The sequence below is a fragment of the Apteryx mantelli genome, chromosome 2 (assembly GCF_036417845.1).
Source record: "Apteryx mantelli isolate bAptMan1 chromosome 2, bAptMan1.hap1, whole genome shotgun sequence".
NCBI classification, from domain to species: domain Eukaryota; kingdom Metazoa; phylum Chordata; class Aves; order Apterygiformes; family Apterygidae; genus Apteryx; species Apteryx mantelli.
Window position 1 is genome coordinate 94,878,603 of NC_089979.1, and position 18,021 is coordinate 94,896,623.

Here is an 18,021-nt window from a genome sequence, read left to right on the forward strand (position 1 = left end):
TGTTGTTGATCCATTATCTACAAAAATAAGAGCAGTAGTTCTTTTTAGACTCTCACAAACTAGCTCTTTTAGGCCATAGTTTGACATTCAGCAATAGCAGTGCTTACTTCTCTGTGCCATACCCTCTTCTGTGACAGCACAGGAGCTTACAGAGTTGTGTCATGAACCATGTTACATTCTCCAATCTAGTTGCTGTGCAGCTACACACACATGCTGGCCCAGCAGAGGTGGATAGTGTGGAGTCAGAGTAGCATGGGGATAGATGGCTGAGGTCAAGTGGAGGACATGCCAATGTGACTGCTAAAAAGCTGTTCATTTAATTACTCTTGGACTCACTGTGACACCCCTCTGAATTAGAGTGCCTGGGCCTGGTTTAGCACTACCTTGCACCTTCTGTAGTCATTTACATGTTAATGTAAATTTACAGTAAAATACTACCGTCTTCATCTGGAAATGCTGATGCCATTTTGCACAGATATAAATGATCATACCAGGTTCAACTTAGTAGAGGACTGTGCAACTGAATTTTTTATCTGTGCATAAAAATACTTCCTGGCAGTGGGAGAACTATACCAGCAAGACTTCTCTCTCCAGTGCAGAAGTAGCTTATACTAACAGCAGAAGTTCTTTAAAGATCTTTCCTATACAGAATAAAGGCTATTTTGCTGATATAATGCCAACTACTCTAAGACTTTTTTGGTTTATGTCAGTTGGAGCGATTTTTCTCATGCTCCCATCAAAACCAGTCACGTTTTACACATTTCAATCTGTAAGGGCAGCTGAAGCTTCTGCACAAAAGGGAATCTAATCTGCTATATGAGATGTAATTTCCTTCTAGGAGGATGAATGAATGTATAACTTAAAACGAGATGTCATCCACTGGCTACTCCCTGTGTAAATGTACTCAAGTTAGCTTCCTTATGTTGCCATAAAGTCTGAATCCAAGAAAAATACAAGGTAACTTATCTTATGCATGACATTTGAATTTGCTTCATTTATTTTGCTGCCAAGTTTTTATCTCAGGTCTCTCATGAAAAAAAAAAGTCATTTATCAATGGAATTCCTTCTAATCTGTTATCACACACATGCAGCAGTCATCTAAGAACTGGATTTATGAAAAGATTGGCAGCTTATCCTCTTTTTGGACAATCACTAACCACTGCTGCTAGTAAACAAAGATCAGTTTTTTGTAAGCACTTGGTATATTGCACCACTTGGAAAGAACAGAGAAAATGAAAGCAAAAAAGAATCTCTTGTTATCTGTTTTTAATATACAGATATAATTCCTTCATTCTCATATTTTTCCTTGCACAGAATGTGCTCTGGATTGAGTCTGGACTGATATCTGACATTGTATTGTACTCTGTTAAATTGTCACTGATTTAATCTTTTAAAGCCTTTTTGTATGCAGACATTAATGAACCCATGAAAACTGATCAGTAAATAGCATGAAAGGCAGAGCAGTTGTTTTAAATTGTTACTTTTTCCTAATGGTTGTTGTTGCTTTGGTATTATTTAAAAAACCTTCAAAACACTGAGAAGTAGGGTTTAAGATGTTTTCAATCAGTGGTGTTTAGCTTTTACGCTTAATGAGCTGGTATTTGCATCCCCCAAGCACTGCCCTAAAGTCTGTTTTAGGAGCCTCCGAATGTATTTATTTTAACAACAGTGAAAAAAAAAAAACTTCTTGCAGAAGGAAAGCCTAGTCAAATGCTTGCCTAATTTGAACCTGGAGTATTCAGGCTAAAGGAAATGCCTTTCTTTTTCCAGTGTGTGCCTGATACTTTGTAATACCTGACTGACCATAGCTTTCAAACTTCTTAAGCTATGAACTCTCCAGAGGTTGAGACATTATTAACTCCTTAATTTGGGGTTTTATTTTGATTTTTTTTTCGGTATGGAAGGTGAACAGTTCTAAAATCCCTGAAAATGTGTCTCCCTCTAAGAGTTACTTAATCCACAAACAGCAGAGAGTATTATCAGTGCTAAAGCTTGTTTAAGGCCTTGTCTTCACTGAGAATTTGGCCTAATTTTAGCTGTCAGTGGACAGCTGCTGAGCACCATACAAGTGCCAATCCAAATGAGGTACACCATTGTAAGCCATTATTTTTACCTGAGAACCTGTCTTGATCTGAGCAAGGCGTAAACTTGTGCAGTACAAAGAGTGGATTTTCCTGCCTCCTCTAAGGTTTGCTGGGATGCAGTTACGCCAGGGGCTGAAACTGGGGCAGTTCTCCATTGTAGATAACACTATCAATAATATATTTGTACTTTAGACTTTTTGGACAGCAAAATAGAGCATTGTTTTGAAATTCTGAAGTGTGGATAGCAGTTTGCAAGGGGTGGACTGGTTTTGGTTGGTCCTCAGTTTGCAGATTTAAATAGTGAAATGGGAGATCAAAGGAATGTCCCTAAATTCTTTGTATGAAAGACTTACTTCCTGCTACCCGATTGTAATAGGGTAATGCAAAGTATATATCTATATTTTAATTGCCCTTCATTAGAATACAATGATGCATTCTTAAAATCCTTAGATCTCAGATTCCTCTGGATGGCATAGGGAGGTCTGACATTTATGCATCAGCAAATTCAATAAGACCTTTGGTGCTGAACTTTGGTATGATATTTAGATTGACAGGGTGAGTGCAATTGATATTCCCAGCGCTTAAAATATTTAGGTGGAGGGCACCAAGCCTGAGGCAAGGAATATTCTATGGGATAAAATCTGCTTCTGCTGTCTAGAAGCCTTTCTTAACTCCTTGTGTTGAAGCCATATTGGAACTTAAGTAAGACAACCTCACCCATTGTAGTTATTTCACAAAAGCCATTAATTTGTCTTAACAATGTATGATGTTTCAACTGAAATAGTTAAAAGGCCTAATTTTCCTTGTCTATGAATACACACATTGTCTTAGGAAGAGGAGAAAAGAACAGCTTACTCATTTTCCTTCATGAGAGTGTCATGTAACTAAAAAACCCTAACTCAGAATGATGGAGGGACAGAACCTTTGGGGTATTTTTTCTTATACTTTTTTTCCCCCTGTTCTCTTCTCCTTTGTTTCTGTTCACTGTCTTGAACATTCAAAATGAAAAGAAAAGACTTTTCTGACTACACTGAAACAAAAAACCTAAACCAGATTGTAGAAAACTCACTAGAAGCCCTGGAGTTTCTTCCTCCCTTTTAATCTTTGCAAAGTGCTATGTGAAATCACATCACAACTTATGCAGACTTCTGTAACATGCACACCCTGAAAGAAAAGAGATTCTGCAAGGTGGCCAAGCTCAGGTTGTAGTCACAAGATTTTTATTTAGCTGAAGGAGACTCATGCAAGAGGGCTATAACTGGCTTATGTTCATGGTCACTACCATACTGATAAATATGTTTTTGTACTTTGAATACATATGACGTATATGCTTGTCCTTATAAATACATTTCCCTATGATACTATTCCCCCCTGCAAAAGGTACCCCATCTTTTCCTTCTGTTTATTCTTTCTTTCACTTCTTTTGTCACTTTTTTCCCCATGAACTATGTTCTCCACATTGGTTTCAGTGACCATATTTTCTCAAAATTAATATTCTAAATTTTTTAGATTTATATTGGCTTTACTCCTATAAATTTTTTCTCAGATACCTTTACATCTAAAGTAAGTAAATATGACCAACAACTTTTCTGGTTACATAGAATGCACATTGATAAAATAAAATGTTACCATATTACAAATGTTATGCAGTTGCAAATTATGTCAGGAAATAAACAGGGATGGATTCCAGTTTCTTTAAATTCAGTTTGAATTTAGGTACAAATTTAAATTTAATTTGAAATGTATATTTAAGTTAATAGTACTGAACAAAATCATCAGTGATCTGCTGAAAACTATATTAAAAACACAAAGTACTACTTTTTTTTATTATAAACCATATGGAGATCAGTGTACTTGTCTGTTTTGGCTTTTTTGGGGTGGAGGATTTGGTGGGAAGTAAAAGAAGATTGTTAAGACAAATTTTTTTTTTTTTGGGGGGGGGGGAGAGGGGGGAAATCACCCTGAGAGTTACTGCTGTCAAGGTGTATGCATTCTTTGACATTTTTTCTCCACCCGTTGTCAGGAATTCTGTAATCTAAAATCATGTCTTTATTTTTTCCTGTAAATTTGAAAGTATAGCTCTTCAGGCTGAAAAGAATTTCTTGAAAACAGGTAATTTGACACTAAGTTGTATTTCTCAGTCAGACAGAAAACATCATTCTAGGATGCATGAAGTGCTCCTGTTCCATTCCTAGGGTTAGTCTTGGAAATGCTGAAAAAAAAAAAAAAAATCAGTGTCTGCATTAACTATTCTACTGCTGGTCATTTTTGCTGAATCATTCAGCTGGTATTCTAACCCTGCAGCCTGAACATGATTTCCTGGGTGCAACAGGCCTCCACTGACAGCTGCATAACAATAAAAACTTCCAGTTTCATATTTATATTAGCAGAATTATGCTATTCCAAAGACTAAGCATGAGGAAAACATAAAAACCTGACAGAATGTAATGTAACCTAAAGAACATCAGCTACTTAGCTATTCTCATCAATTTGTGTATTTAATTAATTAAAATACTACAGCAAAGTTCTGTTCTAGCTTCCCATCTTGCGCAGAAGGGTGTCATAGGAATTCTGCCACTTTTCCTCCTAAGTCACACCTTGCTTTCTCCCTTCTTTATCCTATTATTCTCCCCTCTGCACTTCATTTTCCTTCTTTTTCATCATCCATGTATTCCCTTCATTCATTTAAAACCTGACTTAAGGATATTTTTCAAAAGATAACCGGCAACATTTTTTTTTTAATCTTTCTACGAAAGTACTTGAAAATGGTAAAAGTTATCTCAGTTCTCAGTAAGAGTATTCAATCTCCTTTCTACTCTCATCATAAATAAAAAGATTCTTCCTCTGTATAGTTAATAATCTTCCCTCTTCTGAAAGGGTTCTTCCTCACACCTAAGCAGCTTCTTAACATAACCAAAGAACATTTTCTACTCTAAAGTTGGTTGTGTCTATCTAAAAGCTCTTCCTTTTTCTCCCTCCACCTTTTCTACCTTTGTAATTTTATAGGATGGCACTTTCTGTCCTCCCTCTTTTCTGCTTTCTCACTCTATAGCTTTATTTCTACTTTAAAGTTTCGCCAAAAGAGCAATGTTATGCAAAAGTGCAATCCCCCACACCTCTAACAAGACAGAGGTACTGAAAAAAAGTCTTAGAATAACTACAGCTGTGCTTTTAGAAAAGAAAGAAAGTCACTTTGCTAGTGGAACACACTCTGTTGAGGAGACTATACTGCCAAGAAACTGAGTTACCACCAGCAGTTTAGTTCTGCAAGTATGTACTGACAAATTCTTTTGTGTTTAAACCTGGTGTCTATTTTCAAAAATCCAGGAAGACATTTTCTCTTTTGCTTCTCTCATTCTTTTTCTACATGTGCTTATTCTTTTGCTGTGTGACTGCACTTTTAATATATATATATTTTTAAGAAGGGTATGGAAGCATTACACAAGATGCACAGTGCAGTGTTTTCAGTGAGTCCACTTTAGGTTTTGAGATTAGAACAATTATGAAGTTTTAGTCTGACTTCATATGAAGGCCTCTGACTGTTACAGAAATGCATATGAAAGATATCAGTAAAAATAATATAATTCATCTTGAAAAGGGGTACAATCTACTATCAAAATCCGCTAATAATCCATCTATTGCAAGTGCCAGACCTGCTCCCCCTAAAGTAATATAATGGAAGAAAAGATCAAATAAAAAGTGCATGGAGATCTACCAACATTTTTGATGTAACTGCTTTTTTCCATCAAAAGGGTATTGTATGATCCCAAATTTAAGGGCACCTTTCTGAAGAGAACATAACTACATCAACATTATTTGAAAAAGCAACAATTTGTGCATGTAATGTGTGTATTTATGCATGCAATTCAGGCAAGCATACTACTTTTACAGCTAATCTATTTATGCAAGCAGATAGCAGGCACACGAGTTTTACTGTAAATGGCTACTTTGGGGTAGTCAATCAAACAACTCCTGAGAGGGCAAAATAAATAATGACAACTCTTTTCAAAATGTGTAATCTAACCCCTTTCAACTATGCTGCTTTGTATACAGCAATTATAATAGACTTCAAAATATATCAATAGCAGGCTAATTGAAACAGGCAGTAAAATATGGATTTTATATTTTGGAATTTTGTTAAAACAGGTGCACTTTTATGGTTTTTTTTTTTGTACTGTTTCCTCAGTCTGCTTTTAGAAGGAAATTTCAAGTGTATTTCCTAAATTATATTTTACATTTATTACCAGTCTGAAATGTAAAGTGAAGACATTTTAAAATAAATATTTGCATTTAAATTAAAACCGTGCAGGATTATTTTTTCCTCCATCTTTTACAACGCCAGTCCCCAGTACGAAGACAGGAGGATTAGTTTACAGCTGGACACGCTCGAAGCCAGAGAGGCGGCGCAGCCCGTCCCCGCGCGCGCGCGCCCCTCAGCGACGAACGCCCATCGCTCACCCCTAACGGTCACCTCACAGTGCTACCAGTCGACAAGAAAAAAATCACACCCAAGCAACACGCCGCGCGAGGCACCTTAAAAATCACCTTGCCCCAGCTGCTCGCGCGTCTGATTGGCTGGGACATGGTAGCTTCTTCCTATTGGCTACTGAGATAGGCCACTTTCACGTCTGGAGGAGCACGCTCCTGCAAGTGCTACGGTTTCAGCGTAAAGGCGTTCTGGTGTCGCGTTGTTGGTCTTAGGAAGCGGAAGTGACGGAAGGAGGTCCCGGATGTGGCTGCGTGCGCGCTCTGTGGTGTTCGGCCACAGTTGTCATTGCCGGCTCCGCTAGGGACGCGCCGGTGGGTGTGTGCGCAGCTCGTGCTGGCCTGGTCGCCCGCTGAAGCAGGCGCTGGGGGGCAGCGGGTGAGAGTGGCTCCGAGGTACCCCGGCTTCTTCAGCGACTCGCGGGGGGAGGTGCCAGCACCGGGGGTGTACGCGGCGGGTGGGCGGTGCTCCCGGGGGGGCGGTTTCTTTTTCTCCGGCGTTTCTGTGAAGTGTTTTAGGAAAGACAAACATGAGGGGCTACATGTGCGGAAAGCTTAAGGTCATAAGAGTGTTCTAGTGATGAAAGAGCTTATGTTTCCCCTAGAAACGCGTTGAAAAAGGAAAATTAAACTTACTTTATGTAGTTCATCCGAGTAATGCTTCCTCCCTCTCTGCCCCCGAGTTGTTTGTCGAAAAGTAGTACGTAAACAAGAAGCGGACTTTCTTTTTCCTGTGTGCAGTGAACCAGTTTTGCAGGATGAGCACTGCAAATGAAGTTAAGCCAGAAGATGCTAAACCGGTATCTGAAAAAAAAAAATATTATTGTGAAGTGAGTAAATTTCTTGATATCTTTTCAGAATATAGGCTAAAATACGAGTTTGTGGTATTAAAGACTATGCTCATAGAAATTTGTGCGGTACTAACTTAGCTGCAGTGCAGCAAACTTGTATGTGAGAGATGCTGTTAATGTGGAGAAGAACTTTGCCAGCCCCTGTAAGAACTAGTTATCTATGGTGTGGTGAATTCAGCTGTCACAAATGCAGTATTGTAGTCCTTACTTGCTAGCTTTTAAATCTGTGTTAGGTTTTTATGACAATTTTAAAGGCTCTCTCATCTGTAGAGGATGAAACTCTGAGTCATAATACGTTTTTGTAAATCATATTATTCTAGGGGGTTTTGTCTGACCTATTAAATATGTGGGCAGTAGATCAAGAAGAATAGACGGTACAAGTGTGTAGTAGTATTTTAGTTGAAGATGGTAAGAAATATCTGTAGATCTGTATCTTATATTAATTGTTCTGACTGTTATTTCTAATGGAGTGCAGATGACTTCCTACATTGTTTCTCTGATCCCTTTGATGTAACAATGATTGAAATTGTAGTGGTTCTAGGATATAGTTCTGTCTCTTAAGCCTCCTAGTTCTCTCCTAAGCACTGTATGACCATACCTTTCTGTTGGCTTTTCAGTGTAGAGATGTTTAGAAAGCTAAGAATCCAGAAACTGTAGGGAAGAGTGGAGGAGAGGCTCTTAAAAGGTTCATACCACTTGTTATTTTTAAAGATGTATTCAAGTATCATTTACAGGTATGATGCACGCTACTTCTGGTCATGTTAGTGGTGTGCTGCTATTCTAAATTTCAGGCAACTTGTGCTGTTTAAGCAAAAGAAAACCTTGAGGGTTCTTGCTGTAGACATGGGTTTGTTGCTGTAGACATGGGTTTGTTTCCAGTTCTTACAGATATTTTGTAGTTGATCAGTTATAGCAGAACTGAATATGTGTTTTCAATTTATCTTTTTAGGTTTGTAAAGTTCCATGTATGAGTTCTATAAGTCTTCAGTCACACTATCGTGGTGCAAAGCATAGAAAGGTAATCTTTTCCCATATTGTGTGCGTATATGCAAATTTGTCATAAATCTGGAATTCTTGTAAAATTGAGTAATTGATTTTGCATGTCTGCAAGTGCTTATGTAACTCATTGGTAGCTCTGTAACACCAATTTGCTTGAAAAGTCTCAAGAAAAAATTTTGAGGTGGTATCTCATAACTGTTTTGTACAGCATGTAACTGTTGAAAGGTACAATAACTAATGGTAAGCTTAAGTGTGCTAGCTGTAGGTTAATGTTTAAATTACACAGACATTGCAGGAAGTGAAAGAATGGAAACTTCAGGTTTGAATTTAGTTGATAAAAATACTGTTCTGTTTTCAAGTCAGTTATGTGGACTTTGTATTTTGGTTAGTACTGACCTGTATTTGCATTCTGTAAACTAAAAAACAGCTTATTAGAATTTTTTTGATGTATGGTAACATCGTTTCGTGATTGCATACAGCAGTTTAGTAGGCATAACTACATACCACATGGTTCTATTTGTTTGAAGTATCTCAATAGCAACTTCTGATTTTCCTGTCTTTGCTTGTATGTGTTTAAATGGTTAGACAACTTTCTGCGAGTCTGAGAAGAGAGCTTTTGACTCATGATTGACTGACAATCAAATTTTGTTTTTTTTAAACTTCACCTTCTCACTCAACAAAGTTTTGAGGCATAGTCAGTTGTCCACGTTTTCCCCTGTAACTTAGGATTATTGTGATCAGATTGTTTGTATTGCTGTGGCTGCCAGCTCTGATGTTTTCTTAATGACATTTTATTCTTCTTGGAACACTAAAGGCTAAGCACAATACTGTCTTTCTCAAGTATTTTTCTTTCACTTGTAGATGAAGGATGGCTCCCCACCTCTCAGTTTTTAAGACTGATCAGTAGCATTCTATTACCTGCTTGCTAAGCAGTTGTTTAATAGTATTGACTCTTATTTAAGTCAATGGCTCCATTTTTTCCAAACACTTTTTTCCCAGGATTATTGTTCTCTATTGATCCAATAGAAGTGTACGGTACCCTGGTATTTTTATGCCCTGCCAAACGGTTCTTGCTGATGCAAGAAGTTCTTTTGGTTATGTGCTTGTTTTTTTTTTTATTTCCTAGTTAACTTCCATAGCAATTCATGTTTCTACCTTTTAAAGTGAAAAACCAGTCATCTTTTTCTTAGCAAATCTACGATGTATTTTCCTTCTCTTTCACTCTTTAGAATCAATGCATACTAGATTATTTTGAGTACCCTTCTTCAAACTTTCTTGAGTTTTTCTAATGAAGGATTGTAAATTTATCATGGATAAGATTCAGGCAGGTTGAAAAATGGATGCTTGTTAGAGGTTAAATATTAGTACTGGTGTTCACATGACTGCATTCCTGTAGGAATAACTTTCCAAGATTGCATCATTGTTGTTTTCAGTTACCTTTAATTCTTCACTTTAAGTTATGAAATCCCTTGTATGTTTTAGCTGCAAGAGGTCAGAATTCATTCATCTATCACAAGAAGTTTATGTATCTTCCAGCCTGAAGCAACTACAGGCATACCTTGGAGATATTGCGGGTTTGGTTCCAGACCACTGCAATAAAGCGAATATAACAATAAAGCAAGTCACACAAATTTTTTTGGTTTCCCAGTGCGTATAAAAGTTATGTTTATACTGTAAGTGTAAAGTCTGTTCAAAGTGTGCAATAGCATTATGTCTAAAAAAACAATGCACATACCTTAATTAAAAAATACTTTATTGCTAAAGAATGCTAACCATCATCTGAGTCAGCATCATTGCAGCGAACAGAGGCAGCGAACAGACGCAGCAGTTTGCGCAGCAGTGTTTGGGCTCTGACTAGAACTTGAGGATCTTGTTGGAAGTTGTGGGCTTTCTGAGGACCCCCGAGGAACTAGCAGGTGATTGCTGTGAACAGGAAGGGGGAAGCTAGGCAAGGACAACTGCAGGAGGCCTTGACTTCTCCTGGGAAAAGCTCATGGGAAAAGCTCTAGCTAGGAGTGGCTGCTGCTAACAAGCTCTCTTGGTTGCCCCTGACCAGAGGGAGTTGGGGCCTTTGATCCCAGTGGCCCTTGATTAGGGCGGTCAAGCACCCTCTTAGCCAGTGCTAGGGAGAGGCCTATATAAGAGCCAGGCCTAGAGCGCAGCTCCCAGAGGCAGCGAACAGACGCAGCAGTTTGCGCAGCAGCGAACAGACGCAGCAGTTTGCGCAGCAGTTCGCGCAGAAGGGCGCGCGAAGGAACCTTTGTTTCTGTTCCCTGTGGTGTACGTTTCCTCAGGTATGGTTGTGACATGCCGCACAGCATGCTCCCCAGTGGCTGTTGGAGTTGCTGTGTCAGAGGCTGGGACCCAGACCGACCCTCTGACAGTAGATGTGGCTCTACAGGTCTCAGGCTGCAGGGAGTGCTTGGGGCCTCTCCAGGAGGCCTGGGCTGGCAGCCAGCTCTCCTGCAGGAGGTGTGCTGCTGTTGACAAGCTGTGTTGTCAGGTAAGGGAGTTACAGGAGGAAGTCAGTAGGCTGCGCAGCATCCGGGAAGCGGAGCAAGAGATGGGGTATTTTCGGAGACTGTGCAGCTTCGGGAGTTGCAACCCCCCACAGAAGTGGAGTTGCTGGAGGGCTCTGTGCTGTGTGAAATGGTACATCATAACACTGTAGAAGGTGGCTGGAAGCTGGTCACTGCTCATAGGAGGAGAAAGACTCCTCCTGCTCCCGAGGACTTGCATTTGAAGAACAGGTTTAGTGCCCTCCAGGATGAGGAGGAGATGGGCATGGCTGCAAGGGAAGTAACTGGGACAACAGACCCTGTACCTTGCCAGAACACCTGGAAGAAGCGGCGGGTGATTGTTGTGGGTGACTCCCTGCTGCAGGGGATGGAGGCACCTATCTGCCGACCTGACCTCTTGTCAGAGAGGTTTGTTGCCTGCCGGGGCTCGCGTACGAGATGTCATGGAAAGACTGCCAAGGCTTGTCCACACTTCAGACTATTATCCACTGCTGCTCTTCCATGTGGGTGCTAACGACACCAAGGGCAAACTGGAGACCATTGAGCAGGATTTCAGAGCTCTGGGGATGGTGGTGAAGGGTCTGGGAGCCCAGGTCATCTTCTCCTCAATCCCGCCAGTGAGGGGGATGGATGAGAGGAGGAGGAGATGGACTTTCCAGGTTAACGACTGGCTGTGCTGCTGGTGTTGGCAAGAGGGTTTTGGTTTCTACGACCATGGGACCCTGTTTGAAGATCGACAACTGCTGGGGAGAGATGGGATCCACCTCAGGAGGCGGGGCACGCGGGTCTTTGCCAACAGGTTGGCCAACCTGGTAAGGAGGGCTTTAAACTAGGAAGAACAGGGAAAGGGGAGAGTTATAGTGACAGGGTAGTTGGCAAAAGACAGCTCAAGTCAGGATGCCTCCAGCGGGTGAATGCAGCCAGGGAAGTGTGCATGGGATGTGGCTATGGAGGATCCTCTTGTATCCCTCCTGGGAAACCTGCATGCTCGATCACCTCCCTGAAATGCCTGTACACCAATGCACGCAGCATGGGGAACAAACAGGAAGAACTAGAGATGTGTGTGCGGTCGCAGGGCCATGATCTCATTGCCATTACAGAGACATGGTGGGATAGCTCGCATGACTGGAGTGCTGTCATGGATGGCTACGTGCTTTTTAGGAAAGACAGGCCAGGAAGGCGAGGTGGTGGAGTTGCTCTTTATGTGAGAGAGCAACTGGAATGTATTGAGCTGTGCCTAGGGGTGGATGAAGAGCGAGTCGAGAGCTTATGGGGAAGGATTAAAGGGCAGGCTAGCATGGGTGACACTGTTGTGGGTGTTTACTACAGGCCACCTGATCAGGAAGAGGAAGTTGATGAGGCCTTCTACAGACAGCTGGAAGTAGCCTCACGATCCCAGGCCCTGGTTCTCATGGGGGACTTCAACCACCCTGATATCTGCTGGAGAGATAACACAGCTAGGCACAAACAGTCCTGAAGGTTCCTGCAGAGCATTGGTGACAACTTCTTGACACAGGTGGTGGAGGAGCCAACAAGGAGAGGTGTGCTGCTGGACCTCGTACTAACAAACAGAGAAGGACTGGTTGAAGCTGTGAAGGTCAGGGGCAGCCTTGGCTGCAGTGACCATGAGATGGTGGAGTTCAGGATCCTGCGAGGAGGCAGCAGGGCACTAAGTAGGATCGCAACCCTGGACTTCAGGAGAGCAAACTTTGGCCTCTTCAGGGACCTGCTTGGAGGAATCCCATGGGTTACAGCCCTAGAAGGAAGGGGCGTTCAAGAGAGCTGGTTAATATTCAAGGATCACTTCGTCCAAACTCAAGATTGGTGCATCCCTATGAGTAGGAAGTCAAGCAAAGGAGGTAGGAGACCTGTATGGATGAGCAAGGAGCTCCTGGCAAAACTCAACCAGAAGAAGGAAGTATACAGAAAGTGGAAAGGGGGACAGGCCACTTGGGAGGAATATGGGAACGTTGTCGGAGTATGCAGGGATGTGACGAGGAAGGCTAAGGCCTGTTTGGAATTAAATCTGGCTAGAGATGTCAAAGACAGCAAGAAGGGCTTCTTCAAATACATCAGTAGCAAGAGGAAGACTAGGGAAAATGTGGGCTCTTTGCTGAATGGGGTGGGTGCCCTGGTGACGAAGGCTGCAGAGAAGGCAGAGTTACTGAATGCCTTCTTTGCTTCAGTCTTTACTGCTAAGGCCAGCCCTCAGGAACCCCAGACCCTGGAGGCAAGAGAGAAAGTCTGGAGGAAGGAAGACTTTCCCTTGGTGGAGGAGGAGTGGGTTAGTGATCATTTAAGCAAACTTGACACCCACAAATCCATGGGCCCCGATGGGATGCACCACGAGTGCTGAGGGAGCTGGCGGACGTTATTGCTAGGCCACTCTCCATCATCTTTGAAAGGTCCTGGAGAACAGGAGAGGTGCCTGAAGACTGGAAGAAAGCCAGTGTCACCCCAGTCTTCAAAAAGGGCAAGAAGGAAGACCCAGGGAACTAGAGACCAGTCAGCCTCACCTCCATCCCTGGAAGGGTGATGGGGCAGCTCATTGTGGAGGCCATCTCCAAGCATGTGGAGGAAAAGAAGGTGATCAGGAGTAGTCAGCATGGCTTCACCAAGGGGAAATCATGCCTAACCAATCTGATAGCCTTCTCTGATGGAAGGGCTGGCTGGGTAGATGAGGGGAGAGCAGTGGATGTTGTCTACCTCGACTTCAGCAAGGCTTTTGACACTGTCTCCCATAACATCCTCATAGACAAGCTCAGCAAGTGCAGGCTAGATGAGTGGACAGTGAGGTGGATTGAGAACTGGCTGAATGGCAGAGCTCAGAGAGTTGTGATCAGCGGCGCAGAGTCTAGTTGGAGGCCTGTAGCTAGCGGTGTCCCCCAGGGGTCAGTACTGGGTCCAGTCTTGTTCAACTTCTTCATCAGTGACCTGGATGAAGGAACAGAGCGCACCCTCAGCAAGTTTGCTGATGATCCAAACCTGGGAGGAATGGCCGATACACCAGAATGCTTGCTGCCATTCAGAGAGACCTGGACAGGCTGGAGAGGTGGGCGGAGAGGAACCTCATGAAGTTCAACAAAGGCAAGTGCAGGGTCCTGCACCTAGGGAGGAATAACCCCATGCACCAGTACAGGTTGGGGGTGGACCTGCTGGAAAGCAGCTCTGCGGAGAAGGACCTGGGAGTGCTGGTGGACACCAAGTTAAGCATGAGGCAGCAATGTGCCCTTGTGGCCAAGAAGGCCAATGGTATCCTGGGGTGCATCAGGAAGAGTGTTGCCAGCAGGTCAAGGGAGGTGATTCTCCCCCTCTACTCAGCCCTGGTGAGGCCACCCCTGGAGTACTGTGTCCAGTTCTGGGCTCCCCAGTACAAGAGAGATGTGGCACTACTGGAGCAAGTCCAGCGAAGGGCTTCTAAGATGATTAGGGGACTGGAGCATCTCTCTTATGAGGAAAGGCTGAGAGAGCTGGGCCTGTTTAGCCTGGAGAAGAGAAGGCTGAGAGGAGATCTTATCAACGTGTACAAGTATGTGAAGGGAGGGTGTCGAGAGGATGGGACCAGACTCTTTTCAGTGGTGCTGAGCAACAGGATGCGAGGCAATGGGCACAAACTGAAACACAGGAAGTTCCATCTGAACATGAGGAAAAACTTTTTCACTGTGAGGGTGACAGAGCACTGGAACAGGTTGCCCGGAGAGGTTGTGGAGTCTCCTTCTCTGGAGATCTTCAAAACGCGCCTGGATGCAATCCTGTGCAATGTGCTCTAGGTGACCCTGCTTGAGCAGGGGGGTTGGACTAGATGATCTCCAGAGGTCCCTTCCAACCTCAGCGATTCTGTGATTCTGTGAGCCTTCAGTGACTTGTAATCTTTTTGCTGATGGAAGGTCTTGCCTCGATGTTAATGGCTGCTTACTGATCAGGGTGGTGTTTGCTGAAGGCTGGGGTGGCTGTGGCAATTTCTTAGAATAAGACAGCAATGAAGCAGCACTTTTAATTTCCTTCAAGACCTTTTCCTTTGCATTCACAGCTTGGCTAGCTGTTTGGCACGAGAGGCCAAGCTTTCGGCCTGTCTCGGCTTTCGACTTGCCTTCCTCGCTAAGCCTAATCGTTTCTAGCTTCTGATTTGAAGTGAGAGACGTGCGACTCTTCCTTTCACTTGAACCCTTAGAGGCCACTGTAGGGTTATTAAGCGGCCTAATTTCAATATTGTTGTGTCTCAGGGAAAAGGGAGGCCCGAGGAGAGGGAGAGAGACGGGTGAATGGCTGGTCGGTGGAGCAGTCAGAACACACGCAACATTTACTGATTTAAGTTCGCCGCCTTATGTGGGTGCAGTTCTTAGCACCCCAAAACAATTCCAATAGTAACATCAAAGATCACTGATCACAGACCACCATAACAGATATAATAATAATAATGAAAAAGTTGGAAATATTGCGAGAATTACCAAAATGTGACACAGAGACACGAAGTGAGCGCATGCTGTTGGGAAAACGGTGCCGATAGGCTTGCTCGACGCAGGGTTGCTGCAAACCGTCAATTTGTAAAAAACGCAGTATCTGCAAAGCGCAATAAAGCAAAGCGAGATAAAACGAGGTATGCCTGTATAAAAATCCTGAGCTTATGCTCTTTCTTGATACAGGCTAGATGTTGGTAGTGAATGGAGCGTAATTTATGGTCCTTACCAGGTGAGTTCTTCATACTTGAAACAAGACCAAAGGATGTTGTCCTGAGAGCATAACAAAAGGAAAAGAAGATCAAGTTCTTTACCTAAATCACAACACCAGTCAATCCACCAGCCATCTTTTATGAATTTGGTCAGGTCACTTACCTCTTTTGGCTACCTGTGTTTTTTTTTAAAATGGCAGTGGTAAATGTGTTTGTCTTCCAGTAGAGGAAGTTTCAAAAGCATGAGAAGTGACTGCTCCTCAGGAGAAGTACAGTCACTGTGGAACACCCCAAGAAAAAGGTGAAAAGAATTGCTACATATGTGAAACGATTCTAATTTCATTTGCCTGCATTTCCCATAGCTATTCAAAGTAAAACATATTATTTTAAGAGGAGCTGCTCTAATGAAGCTTGACTTTGTAACAGATCTGTTGGAATACTTCAGTTGACTTTGGGTACATGGGCTTTGTATTGTTTTTGGTTAACTCGGTTGTTGGGTACCTACCCAAAGCAGGAATAACCAAAGATATTTATCCAGATTACTTCTGAATACTATAAAGTTTTATCTCTGTATGTTGATTGGTTTCCTCACCCTTATGTCAGTATCACTAACTTGAAATAAATTTTGCATCCTAATGCTGCTGTTAGAAAGAGGCTGCTTCCTGAACTTCTAAGCATACTTTTTAGGTAAACAGTGTTGAACACATTGCTTCTGTAATACCTAGGTTGATTTTTTTGTTTTGTTTTTTTAGTGACCTAGGTATAACCGAAGAATAAAAACATCTGTGTTTGTCAACTTTTCACTTGACACAAGCTTCAGGAATGTTGCTTTTGATGAGCTAAAAGATTTAAATTTTTTTCTCCTATTCTGATTCTCACCCTGCACATTTGAACTGATAGCACCTAAATCATACGCTGTTCTTAAGAGGGATGCTGCAGGAGGGGAAGATGTAAATAATATGCAACAAAATAATCTCAATATATTCATGGCAGCCTAAGCATCCTACCCAGTTTCATTAACAGTTAAATAGAAGTTTTGCTTTTATTCAGAGTATTTTGTTACTTTCATTAATAGAGCATAAGCCCAGACTTAAAACCTTATGGAATTGCTTTGACTGTATGGGAGGTTAATAACTTGGTGTGTTAAGCTGAATCTGCATTTTTACAGGAAAATAAGTGCGGAGTTTTTGATTTGTATTTTTATTGGCAGTTTGCAGGCTGAATGCTCTATCATCCATTGAATTAATGCATTAAAGATTTTGAGGGATAGGAATAGACTAGATGACATATTGCTTCATAAAACCAGATGTAATTTTAAAATGTTTCAGGTAAATGTTCAGTCTGCGCAATGACTTTTTTCCTAGTGTGTTATTATTTTGGATTTTGTTTTTGAAGCTTTTTCCATTTGCGTTTGAAATTGCTGTAAAGACTTAGCAGCTTTTTCCTAACAGTTTTCGGAGCAGTTACTTTAATTTAAGAGTAGATTATTAGATTAATTATCTAATTAGGTAAAATTGATTCCATTTCCATTTTATGATATGTGAAACTTAAGCATGGAAGTTCTCAAACAAGTCTTTGGGTGTTTAATTGACAAAATGTTAGATAATATTTTAATTCTTCATGGTATGCCTCTTTAGAATTAATCTACTTGCTGTCCCTAAGAGCTGGTTCTTTGCTGTGCCAAGAGTTTGTATTTGTCACTGACTTCAGTGTTCTTCAAGATGATGGTTTCTAGGTCCTTGACCTATATATATATATGTCTCATTGTATATAGGTTTTGTGTGTGTGTGTGTGTGTGTGTGTATATACACAATCACATCACAGAATCACATAAATAAAAGTTTGTGGGATTGGGATAACCACAATCCAGGGCTGTGTATATCTTGTATGGCCTCTGGCTGGTTGCATACTGTTGGGTTTTCTGGATTTCTTGTTGCATAGGTAATAATGGGAAGAAAATTAACTTAGACAAAATAGCCTTCGTGGGAAATTGGTGTTGACTTTGTATTACATGCTTTGAAAAACTGTTGAATGTTAAACTGGTTAGAAAACACTATGATTTGCATTAGTTTACTAATGCTTTTCATTGTAACAAGTCTAAAAAAGCAATGGGGGAATATGTTGAATGATAGATTTCATGCAGATGAGTAAAGTTCCAGACCTTTTGATGGAGCAGTCCCCAGGCAGAAATGTTGTATATACCTGGAATATAGTATATATGATATATTTTTATTCTGTTTTAGCAAATACAGCTTAGCTGTGTTGTTCAGACAGTTTGCTAAAGAGGAAACCCTAGAGTGGAACGCCTTTTTCTGCATATTTTGAGAACAGTCCTTTGCAGGTATGTCACCAGCAGAAAAGTGGTGTTACATCTCTATTCTGTGAGCTGTATATGAAGCACGGTGAAGACTGTT

At 41.7% G+C, this 18,021-nt stretch overlaps 1 protein-coding gene across 15 annotated transcripts in view; it reads left to right on the plus strand.

Annotated features, from left to right (window-relative positions):
• The first annotated feature begins 6,659 nt into the window (after positions 1 to 6,659).
• LOC106496950 (uncharacterized) overlaps positions 6,660 to 18,021 on the plus strand; it is a 50,934-nt gene continuing 39,572 nt past the window's right edge. For 4 of the 15 annotated variants that reach the window (XM_067291128.1, XM_067291121.1, XM_067291129.1 and 1 more), the window contains exons 1-3: positions 6,660 to 6,965; positions 7,253 to 7,399; positions 8,370 to 8,438. In XM_067291128.1, the coding sequence (XP_067147229.1) occupies positions 7,328 to 7,399; positions 8,370 to 8,438 (141 nt within the window). In that variant the 5' untranslated portion in view covers positions 6,660 to 6,965; positions 7,253 to 7,327. Of the gene's footprint in view, positions 6,966 to 7,252; positions 7,400 to 8,368; positions 8,439 to 17,899; positions 17,949 to 18,021 lie in introns of those variants that run through there. The other 11 variants (XM_067291122.1, XM_067291123.1, XM_067291126.1 and 8 more) reach the window with 11 other exon arrangements.